Source organism: Asterias rubens, chromosome 4 (assembly GCF_902459465.1).
Source record: "Asterias rubens chromosome 4, eAstRub1.3, whole genome shotgun sequence".
Classification (NCBI taxonomy): Eukaryota; Metazoa; Echinodermata; class Asteroidea; order Forcipulatida; family Asteriidae; genus Asterias; species Asterias rubens.
The window spans coordinates 6,136,477-6,156,082 of record NC_047065.1 but is presented as its reverse complement, the minus strand read 5'-3'; the positions used below and the strand labels follow the sequence as shown (position 1 = coordinate 6,156,082).

At 39.1% G+C, this 19,606-nt stretch overlaps 1 protein-coding gene across 1 annotated transcript in view; it reads left to right on the top strand.

Annotated features, from left to right (window-relative positions):
• Positions 1-13,397, top strand: part of LOC117289272 (U3 small nucleolar RNA-associated protein 4 homolog) — a 54,577-nt gene extending 41,180 nt beyond the window's left edge. The window contains exons 16-17 of the mRNA XM_033770317.1: positions 9,305-9,406; positions 12,293-13,397. Coding sequence (XP_033626208.1) covers positions 9,305-9,406; positions 12,293-12,412 — 222 coding nt within the window. The 3' untranslated portion in view covers positions 12,413-13,397. The remainder of the gene's footprint in view (positions 1-9,304; positions 9,407-12,292) is intronic.
• The last annotated feature ends 6,209 nt before the right edge of the window (positions 13,398-19,606 follow it).

Below are 19,606 nucleotides of genomic sequence, written 5' to 3'. Positions count from 1 at the left end.
CTGTAGGTGCTCTCTGGTGGTTTCTGATGCATTTCTGGTACCTATTTCTCTGTTACAAGTAAATATTTCTCTGTTACAAGTAAATAGATATTGTAAAGGTGATCGACGTCCACTATTTTTGCTCCTTGTTGGCAATAATGATCAAACTTTGTAACAAAGAAGATGCAAACAACAAATAACACATGAATCATTCCAAACAGGTTACAACCAAGTCTACTTGATTTGTGTTTTTCAATAAAGACTTGCACTGTTCAATTTACAATATTATGTCAATCCTTCGTTTTTGTGTCACTTTAGTCACATGCCAGTTTGACCATAGAGCTATTTCTACCTCCATGGTTTGACAAGGTTTGTATTTGAACTTTAAACAAATACACATTATGTAATGTTTCTGGGGCAATATTAGGCCAGTTCAAAGCAGTTACTTGGACCATGGAGCTTGGACCCATTTAGCCCAAAATGATTTAAAAGCGATACAAATAATGCAGTACAAGTTTGCTGTAAACAAAATATTTTTGGGCATGTGTTACTCTTGATACAAATTTTTGCTTAAAGACTAAAAAAAAATGAAGAGGTATTGAAGAAATTAAGAGTTATCATTTACTAATGTTAATTTTGTATCCATTCTTATCCATTCGATTTCAGAACTATAGGCCTTAGGTCAAGAAGCTGATAATAGTTTTTTGTATTTATTTTAAACAAATCAATTAATTAATGTAAAATAATGATTGACACCAAGTATTTCCAACCAATCAAAATGTCAAGATGTACCATAATTGTTTGCTTAATTTAAACTGACTGATCATGGTAATTAATATTTTCCTTAGTATTTGTTTAGGTTTCATAACGTTTAAGTCTTATAGGTTGTTTATTGTTGAAACTGGGTCAAAGGCAATTTGTAAACAGTCTGCGGGGAATAAAGAACAAACAGTTACGAAAGACAGTGCCATTTAAGTACATGTAGTTCCACTGGGCAAAAAACGTACTTGCATTGAAAAATAAATTTGGGAGGTCTAAGCAAAACCGACTTGAGATTTGAAAAGAAACATGAACCAGTTGTTGAACCTTTCGAGCGGAAATTAAATTAACACCCAAGAGATGCAAACATTGAAATCCAAAAAAGTCTTGATGTTTCAATTAAACTCTATAACAAACACAAACGATGTGCCCTTGAATTTCTAGAAGGAAAAAAGATCGTCATGTTTGCCGCCGTCGAGTTGGGAAAAACTGCGGAACCAATCTATAAAGCAACTGCAGAATGTATGCGGTAAAAGGTGCACTGCGCCGCGTGTCACTCAGTTACCGATACTGACGTCATAGTAGAAAAATCCAGAGCGCGATGGTTTGTAGGAACGTGGAGATGAGATTGGTATCTAAATTAATCTGAACGAAAACGTGTGTGAATTCGCCTCTATCATACCACGCGTGCATGGAGTTCATGCTGCCTGCTGATGACGGTCGATGACGACGACTGACCGTTAAAACGAAGTCTGCAAGTCTCGCTTGCGTTGTGTGTAATTTGCACGTGCTTGTGCAATGTGTGGTTTGTGTGTTGTGTTTTGTGTGGTCGCAATGTGGTCAGCGTTTTCGAGGCAACTTCGAGTGATTGTTTTATGGTTGCGTCGTTGAAATGTTCATTCAAAAAGAAGAAGGAAATCTGGTACTGCACAACAACAAAATAATAAAAGAAGTTCAGTAATTTTCACTGAAATTATTTTGCAGCACGGCTTCAGATGCTTCAACCAAGCCGTGCATCAAAATTTTGCCCGTGTTTTCAGCCCAACTGGCCGTGCTAACACGGCGTGCACGGCTCACTAGCTAACACGTTGTGAGAAACGGCTCCCTCTGAAGTAATGTGGTTTTCGAGAAAGAGGTAATTTTCCACGAATTTGATTTCGAGCCCTCAGATTTAGAATTTGAGGTCTCAAAATCAAGCATCTGAAAGCACACAACTTCATGTGACAAGGGTGTTTTTTCTTTCCTTATTATCTCGCAACTTCAATGACCAATTGAGCTCAAATGTTCACATATTTTATACATATTTTATGCATACAACATGTACATTGTATGTTAAGATGCACCAAGTGAGAAGACTTGTCTTTGACAATTACCAATAGTGTCCAGTGTCCTTAAATCTGTTTAATCTATGCACCAAGTGAGAAGACTTGTCTTTGACAATTACCAATAGTGTCCAGTGTCCTTAAATCTGTTTAATCTTATGGGAACTCAATGTCCTTATTGATTAAAGACTATTGAATGAGTTTTAGCAAAGATTAAAAGAAATTGCACCATTGTGTCTGTAGAAGTTTGGTAATGACTCTATAAAATGAATGGTAACAAAAACTTGCTTGGTCAGAAGTACTGCAGCTTGCGATAGTAAAATGCATTTTGAGAAGTTCTGCGACCAAGGGAAAAGATATGCCTTTTTTTCCCTCCAAAATGTAATCGGAGAAGCGTTAGTAACAGTTGCATTTCTCAGATTGGGTATTTTAATTGCAGTTTATTCTTCCTGAAAGGACATATACCGCTCCAGATTCTCTGCAATATCTCAAAAATGCTACCACCTTTGGATATGAAATTTTCCCAGGGTTAGCTTTATGGTACAGTATACAATGTATATCTACGACTATATAGAATTTGTTTTAATCCAGTTGGTTCCATTAATCAAACGTACACACTCCTTTTAATATGCATGCAACTCTTCCGCGTTTCCGCGGAATTCCGCGTTTTTAGTAAAAACTAAATAATAAAAAATATATAAAAATTATATAAAAAAAAATTAAAAAATCGGTTTTTTTTTGTAAAGCCTAATATATGCCTGGCAACAACAGTGTACAACTACAATCATGTAAAATAAGCCTAGAACACGCTAACAATGCACCTAAGAGCATAATAAACCTCAACATTTTCTAGGGTACCATTGTGGGTATCATGTCCCGTGGTATTTCGGCTGCCTCGCTCCGCATTGCGTTGTGCCTTTGAAAATTGTCCTCTTTTTTTTTTTAACGGGCAGTTGCATGCCTGTTTTAAAGACCTACTTGTTTTAATCAATGTAACCAAAGCGAAGCTTGAAGTAAAAGACTGGCTCCTTGCCAGAATGCCATATTGATATTGCACTTGAGCATCTCAACTAAGATGATTGCAGCATAGACACTAGACAGTACTGTGAACAGTCGAGCAAGGTTTAACTGCAGACCTTTCCAAAATATTTTTCTTGATTCTGTGGTGATGACTTAAAGGGAAGCATAAAATAACAAGCCTTCTGGCTAGAAGTCTTTTATTATTTTAGTGAGAAATTACCTCTTTCTCAAAAACTATGCTACTTCAGAGGGAGCCGTTTCTCACAATGTTTTATACTATCAACAGCTCTCCAATGCTCGTTACTGAGTCAGTTTTTAAGTTAGTATTTGTTTTGAGTAATTACCAAACCTGTACCTTTCCTTTAAGGCTATTTTCATAGGACTAACAGTCTGTCTTATGTCAGTTTCTAAACTTGACAAGTGCCGTTAGTTTGACCTTTGTGCTCCCATTTGTTTTTATTACAATCATAATTTCATGATTGCAAACGACAAAAAGAAGTTTGTAAAACTTTTTATTCTGTTGACAATTTTAACATTTTGAGCCTTAGTTTAACACAAATTTGGTAAACACTAAAAGGTCGCTAAAAATCACAAACACTTAAGCTACTCTACAGGGCCTTGCTAGCAATGAAAGGAATTTCTGTTCAGCGGGTCATTGACCGCAGGGGGTCAAGTGTAAGTGCGCCTCGTCCCCGAAAATCAATGAATGTTCTGGAACACGGAGCCAGTCCTAGAAACTCAATAAAAGCGTCTGGAAGAATGCCGGGGAAAAATGTGTAAATAGTATCATTTGTGAAAAAGCAGGGAATTGTATATAAGAAGGGGGGGGGGGTCTGAGAGAAGCCAGGGGCACTTATTCTGAAAACAGAGCATGGTAAATGTCTGTTGCCAGCGGCTGGCAAATATTTCATAGAAACTGTGAATGAGTAATATAGCACAATGTGATGTCATGACATTATGTTTGTCAAGAATTCTGCCTGGTTGTAGTAGAGAGTCGTCGTAAAAGAATTACGATCAGACGGGGAAGTGTGGAATGTCGTAGAAGGCAATAAAAGAGTTGTTTCTTTTTTTTTCATTACTGAAATCTGTCAATATTTTGGTATAGGTAAGGTTTATCAACTTTGTACCTGATTGTTTTCATTGTAATCAGTATGTTGGAAAGAGAATACTTAGGGCGGACATGTTGAAATTTTCTCAAGGGTGGGGGGGGGGTACTTTATTTAACTGACTTATTTTTTTTTTTACTGAGGGCAGTGTTTATATTTGTAATTTCCTTGTGGCGTGTCCTGGCCGAGAGGTTAAAAGCACCGGACTCAAGCTGTGGTGTTTCTGATCAGCAGAGTGTGGGTTTGAGTCCCGGTCGTGGCATTTGTCTCCTTAAGCAAGATACACTTTACCGTCATTGCTTTGTCCTTCATATGGGACATTAAAGCCATTATACACTTTCGGAACAGAAAAAAAAAAGTGCACAGATTTACAAGTAACTTACAGGGTTTACAGCAGGTAATGGTGAAAGACTTCTCTTGAAACATTGTTCCATGAAATGCTTTACTTTTTGAGAAAACATTAAAACAATTATCAATACTCGTTATCGAGAATTACGGATTTATTTTAAACACATGTCATGACACGGCGAAACGTGCGGAAACAAGGTTTTCCCTTTATTTTCTCCCTACTCCGATGACCGATTGGGCCTAAATTTTCACTGTTTTGTTATTTTATATATTAGTTGTGATACAAGAAGCGTGGGCCTTTGGACAATACTGTTTACCGAAAGTGTCCAATGGCTTTAAGCCCAATGTACATGTAGGTACCATGTACTAGCTTTGGTATTGCATGTAAAAGACTCCAGAACACTTGTTGTGGAAGAGTAGGGGTTAAACCCTGTGTTTCTGGTTCACATAGCAAACACCCTTGTTTATAGGTTTCCTCAGGCTTGTGAGCTACAGTGATAAGGTTCACTCATGAGGCATCCTTGGTTTCCTTACTAGAAATATATATTATTGGTCAAAAAGTAAAGTATTATTAATAATAATAATCAAGAATAGTAATAATTCAAAAAACCTAAGACAGTTTATCCATTCTGATTGGTTGAGAGGGCATCACATGGGGGTGTTTGAATGGATGATATAACACTAGTAAAAAGTGTTGAAACATGGGCGTAACACGCGAGCTTGCACCTGTGCTTATAAGACAGTTTCTTCATTTCTCTTGGTCGAGAGAGCAACGGCTGGAACAACAGTTGTGCCACATCACGCGATACGCGCACAGCAATCTGCTTATAAAGAGTTGTCTAACCGATAGCCTTACCATTTCATAGCTGGAGGGCCGGTTGTGTTGAAAGAAATCATTGAACAATATTATAACTTTTGCATTTATTTTACTTTTTGACCAAAAAGTGTTGACTCTTTTGACCGAAAAGGTATTTATGAATGGGAAAGTGTGTTGAATCGGTTTTCAACTAGTGGTTTAAACTCGCCGAGGCCTGGTTCGTGGTAATTTACCTCCACTTCGTCTCGGTAAAATTATCAAGAACCAGGCCTTGGCGGGTTTAAACTGCTAGTTAAAAACCTCTTCACCACACATTGATTCCCATATTAACACTACCATGAAGTTGAGTAAGAAGTCATTTTGGGAATCAAGTCACAATGGCCGTTCTTCCACTGCCCTGTAATAGATCACAGTGCACTTTAATTTGCAGACATCGTTGTCCATCCTAGTTCTGCCGTTAACATTAGAATTAGGGGCCTCCATTGCTCCACTCAGACTACTCGATATTCATAGCTGATGGTGGTTTAGAATGATTGGTTGGTGTAGCAACTTTACACTAAGTAAGTGGGTTCCATTCTCTAGTGTTGGTGATTACCACAATTTGTCTGTTCTTACAGATGGATCATAGTGCAACGTAGTTTAAGACAATCACCATCGTTTTTGTTAAAGTTACTGAGCAATTTTGATGAAGTAGTTGGTAATTTTCTGTCTGATTGAAGCTCTTAAACCCACACTCGGTGGTTCAAAGCTGACGTCAAATGTGGGGGTCGTTATTTGAGCTTAAATGAAGATTGGGTACAATTCTGTGCCTCATTTCCTTATTTATTACTGTCAGGCTCGTCTATCTGCGCTAAAAGCTTTTAGCGTGGGTGTCATGTATGCATTTATTTGTTCATGTTACACACAAAGTTGAGTCACACAAATTTGTTAAGCTTTGTTCTTTAATCATTGGATCTGTCCAACTGTAGACCAGACTAAAGTGCATCATGATATTCAAAAATCCCTCTCATTGATCAAGGAAACTGAATGGATGTTGCCATGATCTCCGCTCCCTTCTTCTTCTCTTTGAACATCATGAATGCTGAATAGGAGCTCAAAATATGTGACCTGTCACCACAAAATGAGCTGAAAATTTGAATATTGGTATATCTGAATTCTGCAGACCAAGAGCTTTCTTGTGGTGTACATGTATATGGGTCATTACATGTCAGACCAACGCACTTTTTTACCTCATGTCTTCCGATTTTGATAAAAATTGCTGTGATTGTAGGTCCTTATGAGCAATGAATGCACAGCAATTTTTAGCCCGATCGGACTTACCATGTGGTCAGGGCACTAAAATCTGACATTTTAGGGTAAAATACCACCTTTTTGGTAAAAATATGTCATAACCATGTCAATTCTCATCACATATATGCAAATTTGGTATCAAAATGATGAAAATTGCATGCTCAAATCAGTTCTTTTGTCAAAAATAAATTTTCTGAAATGTAGGTCACTGTTATCTTTAATATGTTATCGTGACCTTTGACCCAGTTTTTGAAATAATGTATCATTCCAAAAATCAATGAAATAAAAATCTCTTGATAGAGCATGTCTTCCTCTATCAGAATCCACTAAGAAACAGTTGGGCTCTTCAAAATTTACAACTTTATGACTATTTTTGTACAGCTCATTTCAGCTCATTTCGACGTGACAGGTCACGTATGGGTTGGGTTGTCACAGGATTGAAGTACCCAACACATAATGTGACAGGCGAATCAAATAAACCTTATACCTTGGCCAAAATATTAGCCCTCAGTTATAGGAACGAGTAGAGTGTCTCTGACAGGACAGGATATGAGTTGAGAAAACTGCAAAGAACTGAGGGGGAAAGGTGGTTAGAGGGGAGTCAGGAATTAGATTCTAGAAAAGCCTGAGGAGGGAGGTTAGTATGGGATGGTGTTTGTCCACCTACTACGCCCTAGAGAGTCTCTCTCTCTCTCTCTCATTCAAGTTCACACAAATGCACTAATCCACCACCAAAAAAGTGCTTAGTTCGCCTGCCATTCATATTCTTTTAAAAAACTCCCCGTTGGGTGTGTGTGTGTGTCTGAAACAGTGTTTTGATATCTGTCCGGAGACTGTCAGTTTGCAATCGTGGAATTAGGCGAGAGTAGCATTGGATTTGACGACGGCCATGAAAAAGAGTTGGGGTCGGAGGCAGATGAGGTAAAGTTCCCTGAAGGCTTGTTGGGTTGTTTTAAGATGAATCGCCATGTGGTATCGGTGATTTGTCAGGAATGTGTGTGTGAACATCAGGATGTTTTAATAATAATAAGAACACTTATACTGTGCCGGTATCCACCACAAGTGATGCTCATGGCGCAAGGAAGAAACACAAAATTAATGAAAAGCAAGTGAAAAAAGGGGTTTTGAGGACCTCTTTGAACTACATGTACTGAATAGAAGACATGTTACGGATATTAAGAAGGACAAAGAAGACAATGGTCATGAAGTCAACTTGCTCCATTGTTGAATAGTAGTTGTTTGTCAAGGCAACAGTAGCTATAGAGTTGTGTACAGGGTTGAATAAGCAAGATGTAATGGTGGGGGTGTGTGGAAGAGATGGAGTACATGTAGTTCCATCAGCAAAAGTCAAAAAGTTACCTCCTCTACAGATCAGTCAAAGTCCACTCAAGAGCCTTTAAACTTGACGTACTGGTTGCACAGGAGTTAAACTATTAGATGATCAAACAATATTATACTTATTAATAATGAATGCAGAAAAAGACACCATAATAAACGAGAGCAGTGTGAGAGGCCAACACGGAGGCGCACACTACATCTTCGTACATCTTCCTCTTGACTGTCTTGAAGGGTGTGAGCTCACAATCAAGAAGGGGATGGCGAAGCCTTCTTGTGTCCGAAACTCTAGGTTACCATGTAACTTCTTTTTTGTTTCACGAATGTTCGCCCTAAGTAAGGGTTTAAGTCACTCTTTGTATGGTGCTTCAAGAAGAAACATTGTGAAAAGAACTCGGGGGAGCTGAAGTTAGGAATTGATATTCCTCTTAAGGACACTGGACACTATTGGTAATTGTCAAAGACCAGTCTTCTCACTTGGTGTATCTCAACATATGCATAAAATAACAAACCTGTGAAAATTTGAGCACGATCGGTCGTCCGAGTTACGGGATAACTATGAAAGAAAAAAACACCCTTGTCACCTGTGCTTTCAGATGCTTGATTCCGAGATCTCGAATTCTAAACTTGAGGTCTCGAAATCAAATTCATTGAAAATTACTTCTTTCTGGAAAACTACGTCACTTCAGAGGGAGCCGTTTCTCACAATGTTTTATACTATCAACCTCTCCCCATTACTCGTTACAAAGTAAGGTTTTATGCTAATAATTATTTTGAGTAATTACTAATATAGTCTAGATTATAGGATAGAGGAAAACATGCATGAGGCAAGGAGTTCAAAAGAGATGTTGTACATGTACAATGTACATGGAATAAAGCTGTTGGAATGGCTCGTGTGTTCAACAACAAATCAAGAGTGTATGGGTGAGATGAAGCAGAAAGTCTGGTTTCACGCTAAAGATTAAAGAGTATGTATAAAGACTCTGAAATGTAACACCCTGTGCGCTCAGAGATTTATCTCAAGACCAAGCTTAGGCCGTGTCCGAATTGGCGACTTTGGCTACAGCTACGGCTAGATCAGCGCGTCTGTCAGTGTTGAAGAATAGCAGACGCGCGCGCCCTAGCCATAGCTGTAGCCGAAGTCGCCAATTCGGACACGGCCTTAGACAGGGCTTTTAAACTATTTACAATCATGCCCCATTGTTGGGCAGTTGAGTGACTGAACTAGCCACAGAATGGGTGGCTTTAAGTTTAGATTATTGAGTTGATTATATAATTGTGAAATTCGCTTTAATGATTATTTTTCCTTTTTTTATTCATTTTGCCAGCCACTTCCGACAAAATATGACAAGTTGTTCAGTCGAGGATTGGGCAGTCCACCCCAGGGAGACAACCAACAACATGGATTTAGCATCTGCCAAAAGTACAAGGTTGGTCTAGCTCGTTATCTTTTTGCTGTTTTAAAGACAGTGGAAACTATTGGTAATTGTCGAAGACTAGTCTTCACAGTTGGTGTATCTCAACATATGCATAAAATAACAAACCTGTGAAAATTTGAGCTCAATCGGTCGTAGAATTTGCGTGATAACAATGAAAAAAAAAAAAAACCATTGTCACACGAAGTTGTGTGCTTTCTGATGCTTGATTTCGAGACCTCAAATTCTAAACTTGAGGTCTCGAAATCAAATTCGTGGAAAATTACTTCTTTCTCAAAAACTACGTCACTTCAGAGGGAGCTGTTTCTCACAATGTTTTATACCATCAACCTCTCCCCATTACTTGTAATCAAGAAAGGTTTTATGATGATAATTATTTTGAGTAATCACCAATAGTGTCCACTGCCTTTAAATAGATCTTCATTGCTGTGCATGTTGCCATTTTCAACTGTTGGAAAATAGGCAATCAACTTTCTTAGGTAGGGTCATGGATTTGTTGTTGTGGTTACATGTATCTTTGACTATGGGCAAAGTTATAAAGAAAGGTACCATAAAAGTCACACATGGAAGTTTCAGCTGAATGAAGTGTCTACTTGCTGAGAAAACAGCAAACAGTTGTCATGGTACTACCACACAAACGTTGAATCCATCCACGTTTAACGAGGTGACAGCAGGTACAAACCGCATCTCTGGCCTGCAGCAATCGCGATCGGACACAAACCCTCAGAGATCTCAGATTCATGCATGAGTCATTATTCATAAATACCTAAGTTAATTCATTCTGATTGGTAGAGAGGGCATTACGAGGTGTTGTTTGAACGGATGATGTAACACCAGTAAAAAGTGTCATACATTTAACATGGGCGTGACATGCGCGCTTACACCTGTGCATAATAAGACAGTTTCTTCATTCCTGTTGGTCGAGAGCAACGGCCGAAACAGTTGTGCCACATCACGCAATACGCGCACAGCATCTCCTTATAAGGAGTTGTTTACCCGAGGGCCTAACCATTTCATAGCTGGAGGGGCTGTTGTGTTGAAAGAAATCATTGAAATGTTATAGTTTTTGCATTTATTTTACTTTTTGGCTAAAAAGTGTTGATGTTTTTTTACCGAAAAGGTATTTATGAATGGGAATCTAAAGTGTGTTGGATCTTCGTCAACTTCGTCTCGGTAAAATTATCAAGTCCAGGCCTCAGTGCAGGTTTAAACCACTAGTTGAAAACCTCTTCACCACACATTGATTCCCTTATTCAGATCCAAATGTTTGTTTGGGTGAAATATTATTCACACCATTATTACTTCAAAGGGAACACTTTCTCAAAATAGTTTATACTACCAACAGCTGCAGTGCTTCTCACAAAGAAATTTGTTTGTGTTAATTAGTTTTTTGGGGAACTCATCAGTCAACGGCCCTACCTTTAAAGGCAGTGGACACTATTAACAATCAAGCAAAATATTTTTTAGCATAAAAACTTACTTGGTAATGTGTAGCGGAGATATGTTGATAGTATAAAATATTTTGAGAAACGGCTTCCTCTGAAGTAACGTAGTTTTCTAGAAGAAGTAGTTTTCCACGAATTAGATTTCAAGACATCAGAATTAGATTTTGAGGTCTCGTAATCAAGCATCTGAAAGCACACAACTTTGTGTGCCAATGGTGTTGTTTCTTTCATTATTATTTTGCAACTTTGACGACCAATTGAGCTCAAATTTTCACATGTTTGTTATTTTGTGCATGTTGAGATACACTAAGTGAGAAGTCTGGTCTTTGACGGTTACCAATAGTGTCCAGTGTCTTTAAGTTCTGGCCTAACACAAAAACAAATCCTGGAAAAAAAAAAACGGGAACAAACACTTCTTTAAAATCGTAAACCAGAACACTACATGTTTGTTAAAATTTGGAAACTTTCCAAAATGTTTTTTTTTATTGGTACACTCAACACTTTTCTTTCATGCGCGAAACTAGTGCATTCTCCTTCTTTCTAAAAGCAGAGCGTCACAGAAATATATATTTTTAGCCAGAAATAGTTCAATTGAGTCCTTCTACCCTTAATCTCATAGTTGAACAGTTCTTTTCACCACCTCTTTTACAAAAAAAAGAATTGGAGATTATTTTTAGACCTTTGAAATGAAGTGTTGGTTATCAGGGCCAAGGTAAGCCTGGTACTTTGACTCCCAACCTCTATCCAAATTACACATTCACATGGACTCACGTTTTCAAAAATGTTTTGTGGGAATGGGGGGGGGGGGGAGCGGGTGGGTGTTGCACAATGCGAAATGAACACTATTGCCAGAGCCAAACAAGCCAAAGTTTTAAAAAAGAACGCTCATTTAAATAATAATAAAATAGTAATAACCGTATTTATAATGCGCCTTTTGCCAAAGGATACAAAGCGCCAGGTACGATTACTGCAAGGAGTCGGGCAAATTTTGAGATAAACATGTATAAGACCTAATCCTGAAGCACCATGTAATGGTTTACAAGGTGCTGTGGCGCAATATGCTGCCAATCCAGCCAGGAACACCGGGGCGAATCCCTTCTCTTTTCGATAAGTGCACTGGATTCTTTTACATGCGTTTACACAACACATGGGACCAACGGCTTTACATCTCATCCGAAGGACGAAGCAATGGTTATGTGTCTTGCGTAAGGACACAAGTGTCATGGCTGGGGATTTGAACCCACACTCTGCTGATCAGAAACACCAGAGTTTGAATTCGGTGCTCTTAACTGCTCGGCCACGACATTTCATAACCATGCTTGTTCTATACATGACATATCGGGGTCCCATTTACCCGTCTAAATGTGCCCACTGCAATGCCTGATGATTCTTTTACCTTTCTTGTTTTTTTTCTTTCTTCTTCTTTACTGAACAGCCATTGCTGCATGCTGGGTACTTTGGCAAACCAGGCTGGTTAGTGGTTGTAGAGCGCCCTCTAGAGGAGATCTACGAGAATCTACCATCCACGCTCCCGGAGAAGAAGTTTGGAACATAAGTTTACATCCTTGGCCAATGGTTGGCCCTCGCTTGGAGAGAATTTCGCTTTGGTTTTTATTTGGTTAAACTCAGGACCCATTTTCACACAAAAAACTGGTTCTATTATTCTTAATATTTTGTGCTCACAAGATTTGAAGAAATTTAACGATTGTTTGTTTGTACATAGTATTTTATTCACTTCAACTTTGTGGATAGTACAGCACTTTCGGCAGGGGGGAGGGAGAACGGGAACATGTGAGAGTTCAGTTTCAGCGTATACTTGAACGTGAAATTAACAGTGAACTTGATTAGCGTTAAGAGAATTTTTAAGACAAATGTTGGAGGTGGACAGGGTTCCTTTTACTGCTCACCCATATTTATGTGTAAACAAATTAAAATTTTATTCTCGGATGAACAGAGAAAATGAAAATCTCAAAAGGTACATGAGTTGCGCTTCAAGGAAAAACTTTTTTAAGTGAAATGTTGGTTGGGTAGTCATGACAGTTGATTTCAAAGACAGTTGGTCGACCGTTCAAACGCTAGTCTGTCTCTTTTGCTGCTTTTCTATACCAAACACAAAGGCGCAATCGACCGAAATGCTCAATGATGGGAAAATACTTTATTTGCATTGTTTTTTTGTTTCTCCAAAATTTGCTTGCATGAAATGTGACCTCGTATTTACATGCAGGATAAGTTACAATCAATGTTGCATTACTAAGTACTTCATACTCGAAAATGAGTGTTACTTCAGTACTGCTTTAATGTTATTCATACTCGTGCTCTCACTCATACTCGGTTAGCAAAATACTCAGATAGCAAGATACTCAAACTCAAAGTCCATACTCGATACCGGGCAGAAAAAATATCTGTACCCAAATTCATGTACTGGATACCTGATAAAAAATATACATGTACCACAACTTTAAATACGCATGGGCAAAGTACCACTTTCCTTTCTGTGTACATGGAATGAATAGAAGAATAAAATTCTGGAACAATTAAAATTAAATTGTTTATGATGTATTCGTGTTTTAAAGACATATCAATCAAGTCAAAGCTATAGCATCTCCAGCCTGCCCAGTGATCTTGGTCCAGACGACTCAGTCCGGCATGCAGGTCAGGAGCTCTTAAGCACTGGGCCATCTGGTGTCCTGCTTCGGTGTAAGTCTAGAAGGAGAAACACCTCCCACGAGAGGCAGTGCCCCATGTGGGTTCCCAGAGAGTGGTTCAGCTAGCCAAGATCCAGGTGATGGACACAGTGTACTGCTTCCTGCTTCGGTGTATAAGTCTAGAAGGAGAAACACCTCCCACGAGAGGCAGTGCCCCATGTGGGTTCCCAGAGAAGGGTTCAGGTAGCCAAGATCCAGGTGATGGATGCATTGTACTGCTTCCTGCTTCGGTGTAAGTCTAGAAGGAGAAACACCTCCCACGAGAGGCAGTGCCCCATGTGGGTTCCCAGAGAAGGGTTCAGGTAGCCAAGGTCCAGGTGATGGACGCATTGTACTGCTTCCTGCTTCGGTGTATAAGTCTAGAAGGAGAAACACCTCCCACGAGAGGCAGTGCCCCATGTGAGTTCCCAGAGAACTAGCTACATTACAAGAACCAGGTGACGGACGCAGTGTACAGCAACCTTGAGACGACATTGACAGTAACTCACATCTCCTGTGTTTTTAACCTGATCGATGATGTTGACATCCCTCATCTTTTGAGGCACTGCACCTTCTCGCCAGCAAGTGCCAGGAATTTTGTATAGGGTTTCCAGCAGGGCGTTGACGGACTTGGTGATGACGTCAAAAATCGCTTGGCATTCACAGGAAGTATTAACCAGGCTTTAGTTACACTTCCACCATGCAAACTTTTAAATCCTGCAGACACCACTCGACGTGAGCAAGCAATTGGAATGAATAGTTATGCAAAGTCTGAATAAGCAGATTGGCTACGGCTTTGGCTATTGACAACATCAACATTGAAGAATGGGACTATTGATGCTTCCAGACAAAGCCGCTGTCAAAGCCATTGATTCCGACAAGGCTTTATCTTCCAAAATGGATGCACAATCCCTTTAGCATCTGCCAGGAAAACACTGCAGACAAAATTGTTGATATTCTAGGCACATTCATGAGGACCTTCCTTCAATAAAATCCAGAGGAACGATTGAGTAATTTAATTAAGCTACTGCCCTTTGGCTTACTCCCCTGTTTTATAAGTGGGGTTAAGGGAGAGGGGGGGCAGCTCCGATTTCACCCTATGAGGTCATGTTTGATAACCTAATCAGTGCTTGCTTTCATTTGCATAAATTTTGCCATTTACAAGAACAACCCAGTCTTTTGGAAAATTCCGTGGCAAAATTACTTGACATATTTCTCCCTCAGATTTGAGATCTTTTAGTACAAATGTATCTGGCAATTTTAAAGTCATTCAATTTTTACATGTGATTGGAAGTCTAAAATTTATGGGTTGTTTTCTTGTCTATGTGTTAGTTGGAAATGAACAATTGATGAAAGTGATGTCCTATTTTTAACACTGTGAATACTATGATTATTTTATTTGAACTGTTTGTATGAATTAATCAGAATTAATCAATGCTACATGTAGTAAAGGGCTATTCATGATATTCAATATTAAATATTTGTTATTTTAAAATATTGAATGGCTTCATAATATTATCTATACATGTACTATGAAGAACAAAGTAATGCCTCAACTGAACCAAATATGTGACCCGCTACGTGAAAATGAGTCGGATGTCGCCCAATGCATTATTGAGTTATAGACAGTTTTATGTGTGTGGGGGGGGGGGGGGTGCGGGAAATGCATGGTTAACCTTGGGAACACTTACCTTAAGACAAAAAAGCTATGAATGCAACAATTTTGTTATCATACTTATGTCTAATTTGTATCCTTTTGCACCCAATGGTAGTTTAAAACATCACTTTACTTGAAATTTGTTTTTCAGAAAAAATGATGTATTGGCTAATTTCAAACGGGAGTAACTCGGCAACGCGACACACCCCAAAGCTGAGACATATACCAAATTACTGCTGCTGTGTTCTTTCCAGCCATGCATGCAACTCGATTCTTGAAATTGTCAACATCTGACTCATTTTCACGTAGCGGGTCACATATTTGAGATCAAAGGTCTCTAATATCAGTAGTTTTCAATGGCTTTCCCCGACTTTGTAGTTACAGGATTTGGATATTTTTTCAAAATTTCCACAGACTTACATAACATTTTACTAACAGGGTTTTAAAGATAATGATAGTGGAAAGCTTCCCTTCAAATTGTCACTTTTACCACGAACTGACCTAACTTGTTCACTATTTTAAACAATGTGTTCGGAGAAAATCACGATTGAAGTTGCTGTTCTTTTCGAACTGCTCTTCCGGAGTCTGCTTACCAACTTTATTGTATTATTTTATGACGAAAACAAAGCTGAATACTTTATTCAGACAGAATTTTCAATGTGTTTTCATCCCTAAATCTATTTTAATTAGTAATAAATTCCTAAACAGACAGGTCACTTTGTGTAAATGAAAATTTCATTTTTGCCTGCAGCGCGCTGTGTACAAACCGATGGGGAATAGAGACCTATCCAGTTAGGTCACTTCGTGGTACGTGGTACTTCGCTGTAGCGCATAGTTTAACCATTGAGCGACGTATCTAGATAGGTCACTTTGTGAAAAGACAAAATGGAAAATCTAGCGATGCATCGCTTTTACTAATTAGTGTAATTACAAAACTATTACATATAAGGCACTGAAACTTGCTGATAATGTTAACAGCATTGAGTTTGTCAACAATTTGTTTTCAAAAAAAATTGCAAAAACGTGTGATTTGATGCAGTTAGGTGGTACAACCGACGAAATATGACTCACTGAGATGCTGTCTGTCAGTGTTGAAGAATAGGCAGACGTGCGATAGCAGACAGATCAGACTAGCAATAGCTGTAGCCTATCTTGCTGTTTCAGACATGGTCTAATATATAGAACTGACATGTGACTAATTGTCTATTGGCTTGAGTTTGGGTTCATGGTTGGGGTTTCCCCACTCTGGTGCACCTAACACAATGGGGCAACCTGCCTTCAGACATTGTTGTTCTGTTAATTAAAAGCACTGCCCCTTGTCATTTTGGCTCAAAGGACATGGGTCATTAAAAGGAATGGGCAGCAAGGCTTACCTCCTTGTCATTTCGGCTCAAATGCCATGATACATCAAAATAAAATGAGCAGCAAGGATTTACCCCTTGTCATTCAGGCTCAAATGACATGAAACTATAAAAGGAATGAGCAGCAAGGCTTACCCCTTGTCATTTAGGCTCAAATTACATGAAACTATAAAAGGAATGAGCAGCAAGACTTACCCCTTGTCATTTAGGCTCAAATGACATGAAACATCAATAGGAATGGGCAGCAAGGCTTACCCCTTGTCGTTTAGGCTCAAATGACATGTAACATTAAAAGGAATGAGCAGCAAGGCTTACCCCTTGTCATTTAGGCTCATGACAAGAAACATGAAATGGAATTAGCAGCAAGGCTTACCTCTTGTCGTTTAGGCTCAAATGACATAGAAACATCAACAGGAATGGGCAGCAAGGCTTACCCCTTGTCATTTAGGCTCAAATGACATGAAACGTGAAATGGAATGAGCAGCAAGGCTTACCCCTTGTCATTTAGGCTCAAATGACATAGAAACAAAAGGAATGAGCATCAAGGCTTATCCCTTGTCATTTAGGCTCAAATGACATAAAACATCAACAGGAATGAGCAGCAAGGTTTTACCCCTTGTCATTTAGGCTCAAATGACATGAAACATCAATAGGAATGGGCAGTAAGGCTTACCCCTTGTCATTTAGGCTCAAATGACATAAAATATCAAAAGGAATGAGCAGCAAGGCTTACCTCTTGTCATTTAGGCTCGAATGACATGAAACATTAAAAGGAATAAGCAGCAAGGCTTACCCCTTGTCATTTAGGCTCAAATGACATAAAACATCAAAAGGAATGGGCAGCAAGGCTAACCCCTTGTCATTTAGGCTCAAATGACATGAAACATCAAAAGGAATGAGCAGCAAGGCTTACCTCTTGTCATTTAGGCTCAAATGACATAGAAACATTAAAAGTAATGAGCAGCAAGGCTTACCCCTTGTCATTTAGGCTCAAATGACATGAAACATCAAAAGGAATGAGCAGCAAGGCTGACCCCTTGTCATTTAGGCTCAAATGACATGAAACATCAAAAGAAATGAGCAGCAAGGCTTACCCCTTGTCATTGAGGCTCAAATGACATAGAAACATTAAAAGGAATGAGCAGCAAGGCTTACCCCTTGTCATTTAGGCTCAAATGACATAAAACATCAAAAGGAATGAGCAGCAAGGCTTACCCCTTGTCATTTAGGCTCATGACAAGAAACATCAATAGGAATGGGCAGCAAGGCTTACCCCTTGTCATTTAGGCTCAAATGACATGAAACATGAAATGGAATGAGCAGCAAGCTTACCCCTTGTCATTTAGGCTCAAATGACATGAAACATCAATAGGAATGGGCAGCAAGGCTTACCTCTTGTCGTTTAGGCTCAAATGACATGAAACATCAAAAGGAATGAGCAGCAAGGCTTACCCCTTGTCATTTAGGCTCAAATGACATGAAACATCAACAGGAATGAGCAGTAAGGCTTACCCCTTGTCATTTAGGCTCAAATGACATGAAACATGAAATGGAATGAGCAGCAAGGCTTACCTCTTGTCATTTAGGCTCAAATGACATGAAACATCAAAAGGAATGAGCAGCAAGGCTTACCCCTTGTCATTTAGGCTCAAATGACATGAAACATCAAAAGGAATGAGCAGCAAGGCTTACCCCTTGTCATTTAGGCTCAAATGACATGAAACAACAATAGGAATGGGCAGCAAGGCTTACCTCTTGTCGTTTAGGCTCAAATGACATGAAACATGAAATGGAATGAGCAGCAAGGCTTACCTCTTGTCATTTAGGCTCAAATGACATGAAACCTGAAATGGAATGAGCAGCAAGGCTTACCCCCTTGTCATTTAGGCTCAAATGACATGAAACATGAAATGGAATGAGTAGCAAGGCTTACCTCTTGTCATTTAGGCTCAAATGACATGAAACATGAAAAGGAATGAGCAGCGAGGCTTACCCCTTGTCATTTAGGCTCAAATGACATAGAAACATCAAAAGGAATGAGCAGCAAGGCTTACCTCTTGTCATTTAGGCTCAAATGACATGAAACATCAAAAGGAACGAGCAGCAAGGCTTACCCCTTGTCATTTAGGCTCAAATGACATGAAACATCAAAAGGAATGAGCAGCAAGGCTGACCCCTTGTCATTTAGGCTCAAATGACATGAAACATCAAAAGAAATGAGCAGCAAGGCTTACCCCTTGTCATTGAGGCTCAAATGACATAGAAACATTAAAAGGAATGAGCAGCAAGGCTTACCCCTTGTCATTTAGGCTCAAATGACATAAAACATCAAAAGGAATGAGCAGCAAGGCTTACCCCTTGTCATTTAGGCTCAAATGACATGAAACATCAATAGGAATGGGCAGCAAGGCTTACCCCTTGTCATTTAGGCTCAAATGACATGAAACATGAAATGGAATGAGCAGCAAGCTTACCCCTTGTCATTTAGGCTCAAATGACATGAAACATCAATAGGAATGGGCAGCAAGGCTTACCTCTTGTCGTTTAGGCTCAAATGACATGAAACATCAAAAGGAATGAGCAGCAAGGCTTACCCCTTGTCATTTAGGCTCAAATGACATGAAACATCAACAGGAATGAGCAGTAAGGCTTACCCCTTGTCATTTAGGCTCAAATGACATGAAACATGAAATGGAATGAGCAGCAAGGCTTACCTCTTGTCATTTAGGCTCAAATGACATGAAACATCAAAAGGAATGAGCAGCAAGGCTTACCCCTTGTCATTTAGGCTCAAATGACATGAAACATCAAAAGGAATGGGCAGCAAGGCTTACCTCTTGTCGTTTAGGCTCAAATGACATAGAAACATTAAAAGGAACGAGCAGCAAGGCTTACCCCTTGTCATTTAGCCTCAAATGACTAGAAACATGAAAAGGAATGAGCAGCAAGGCTTACCCCTTGTCATTTAGGCTCAAATGACATGAAACATAAAATGAAATGAGTAGCAAGGCTTACCTTTTGTCATTTAGGCTCAAATGACATGAAAC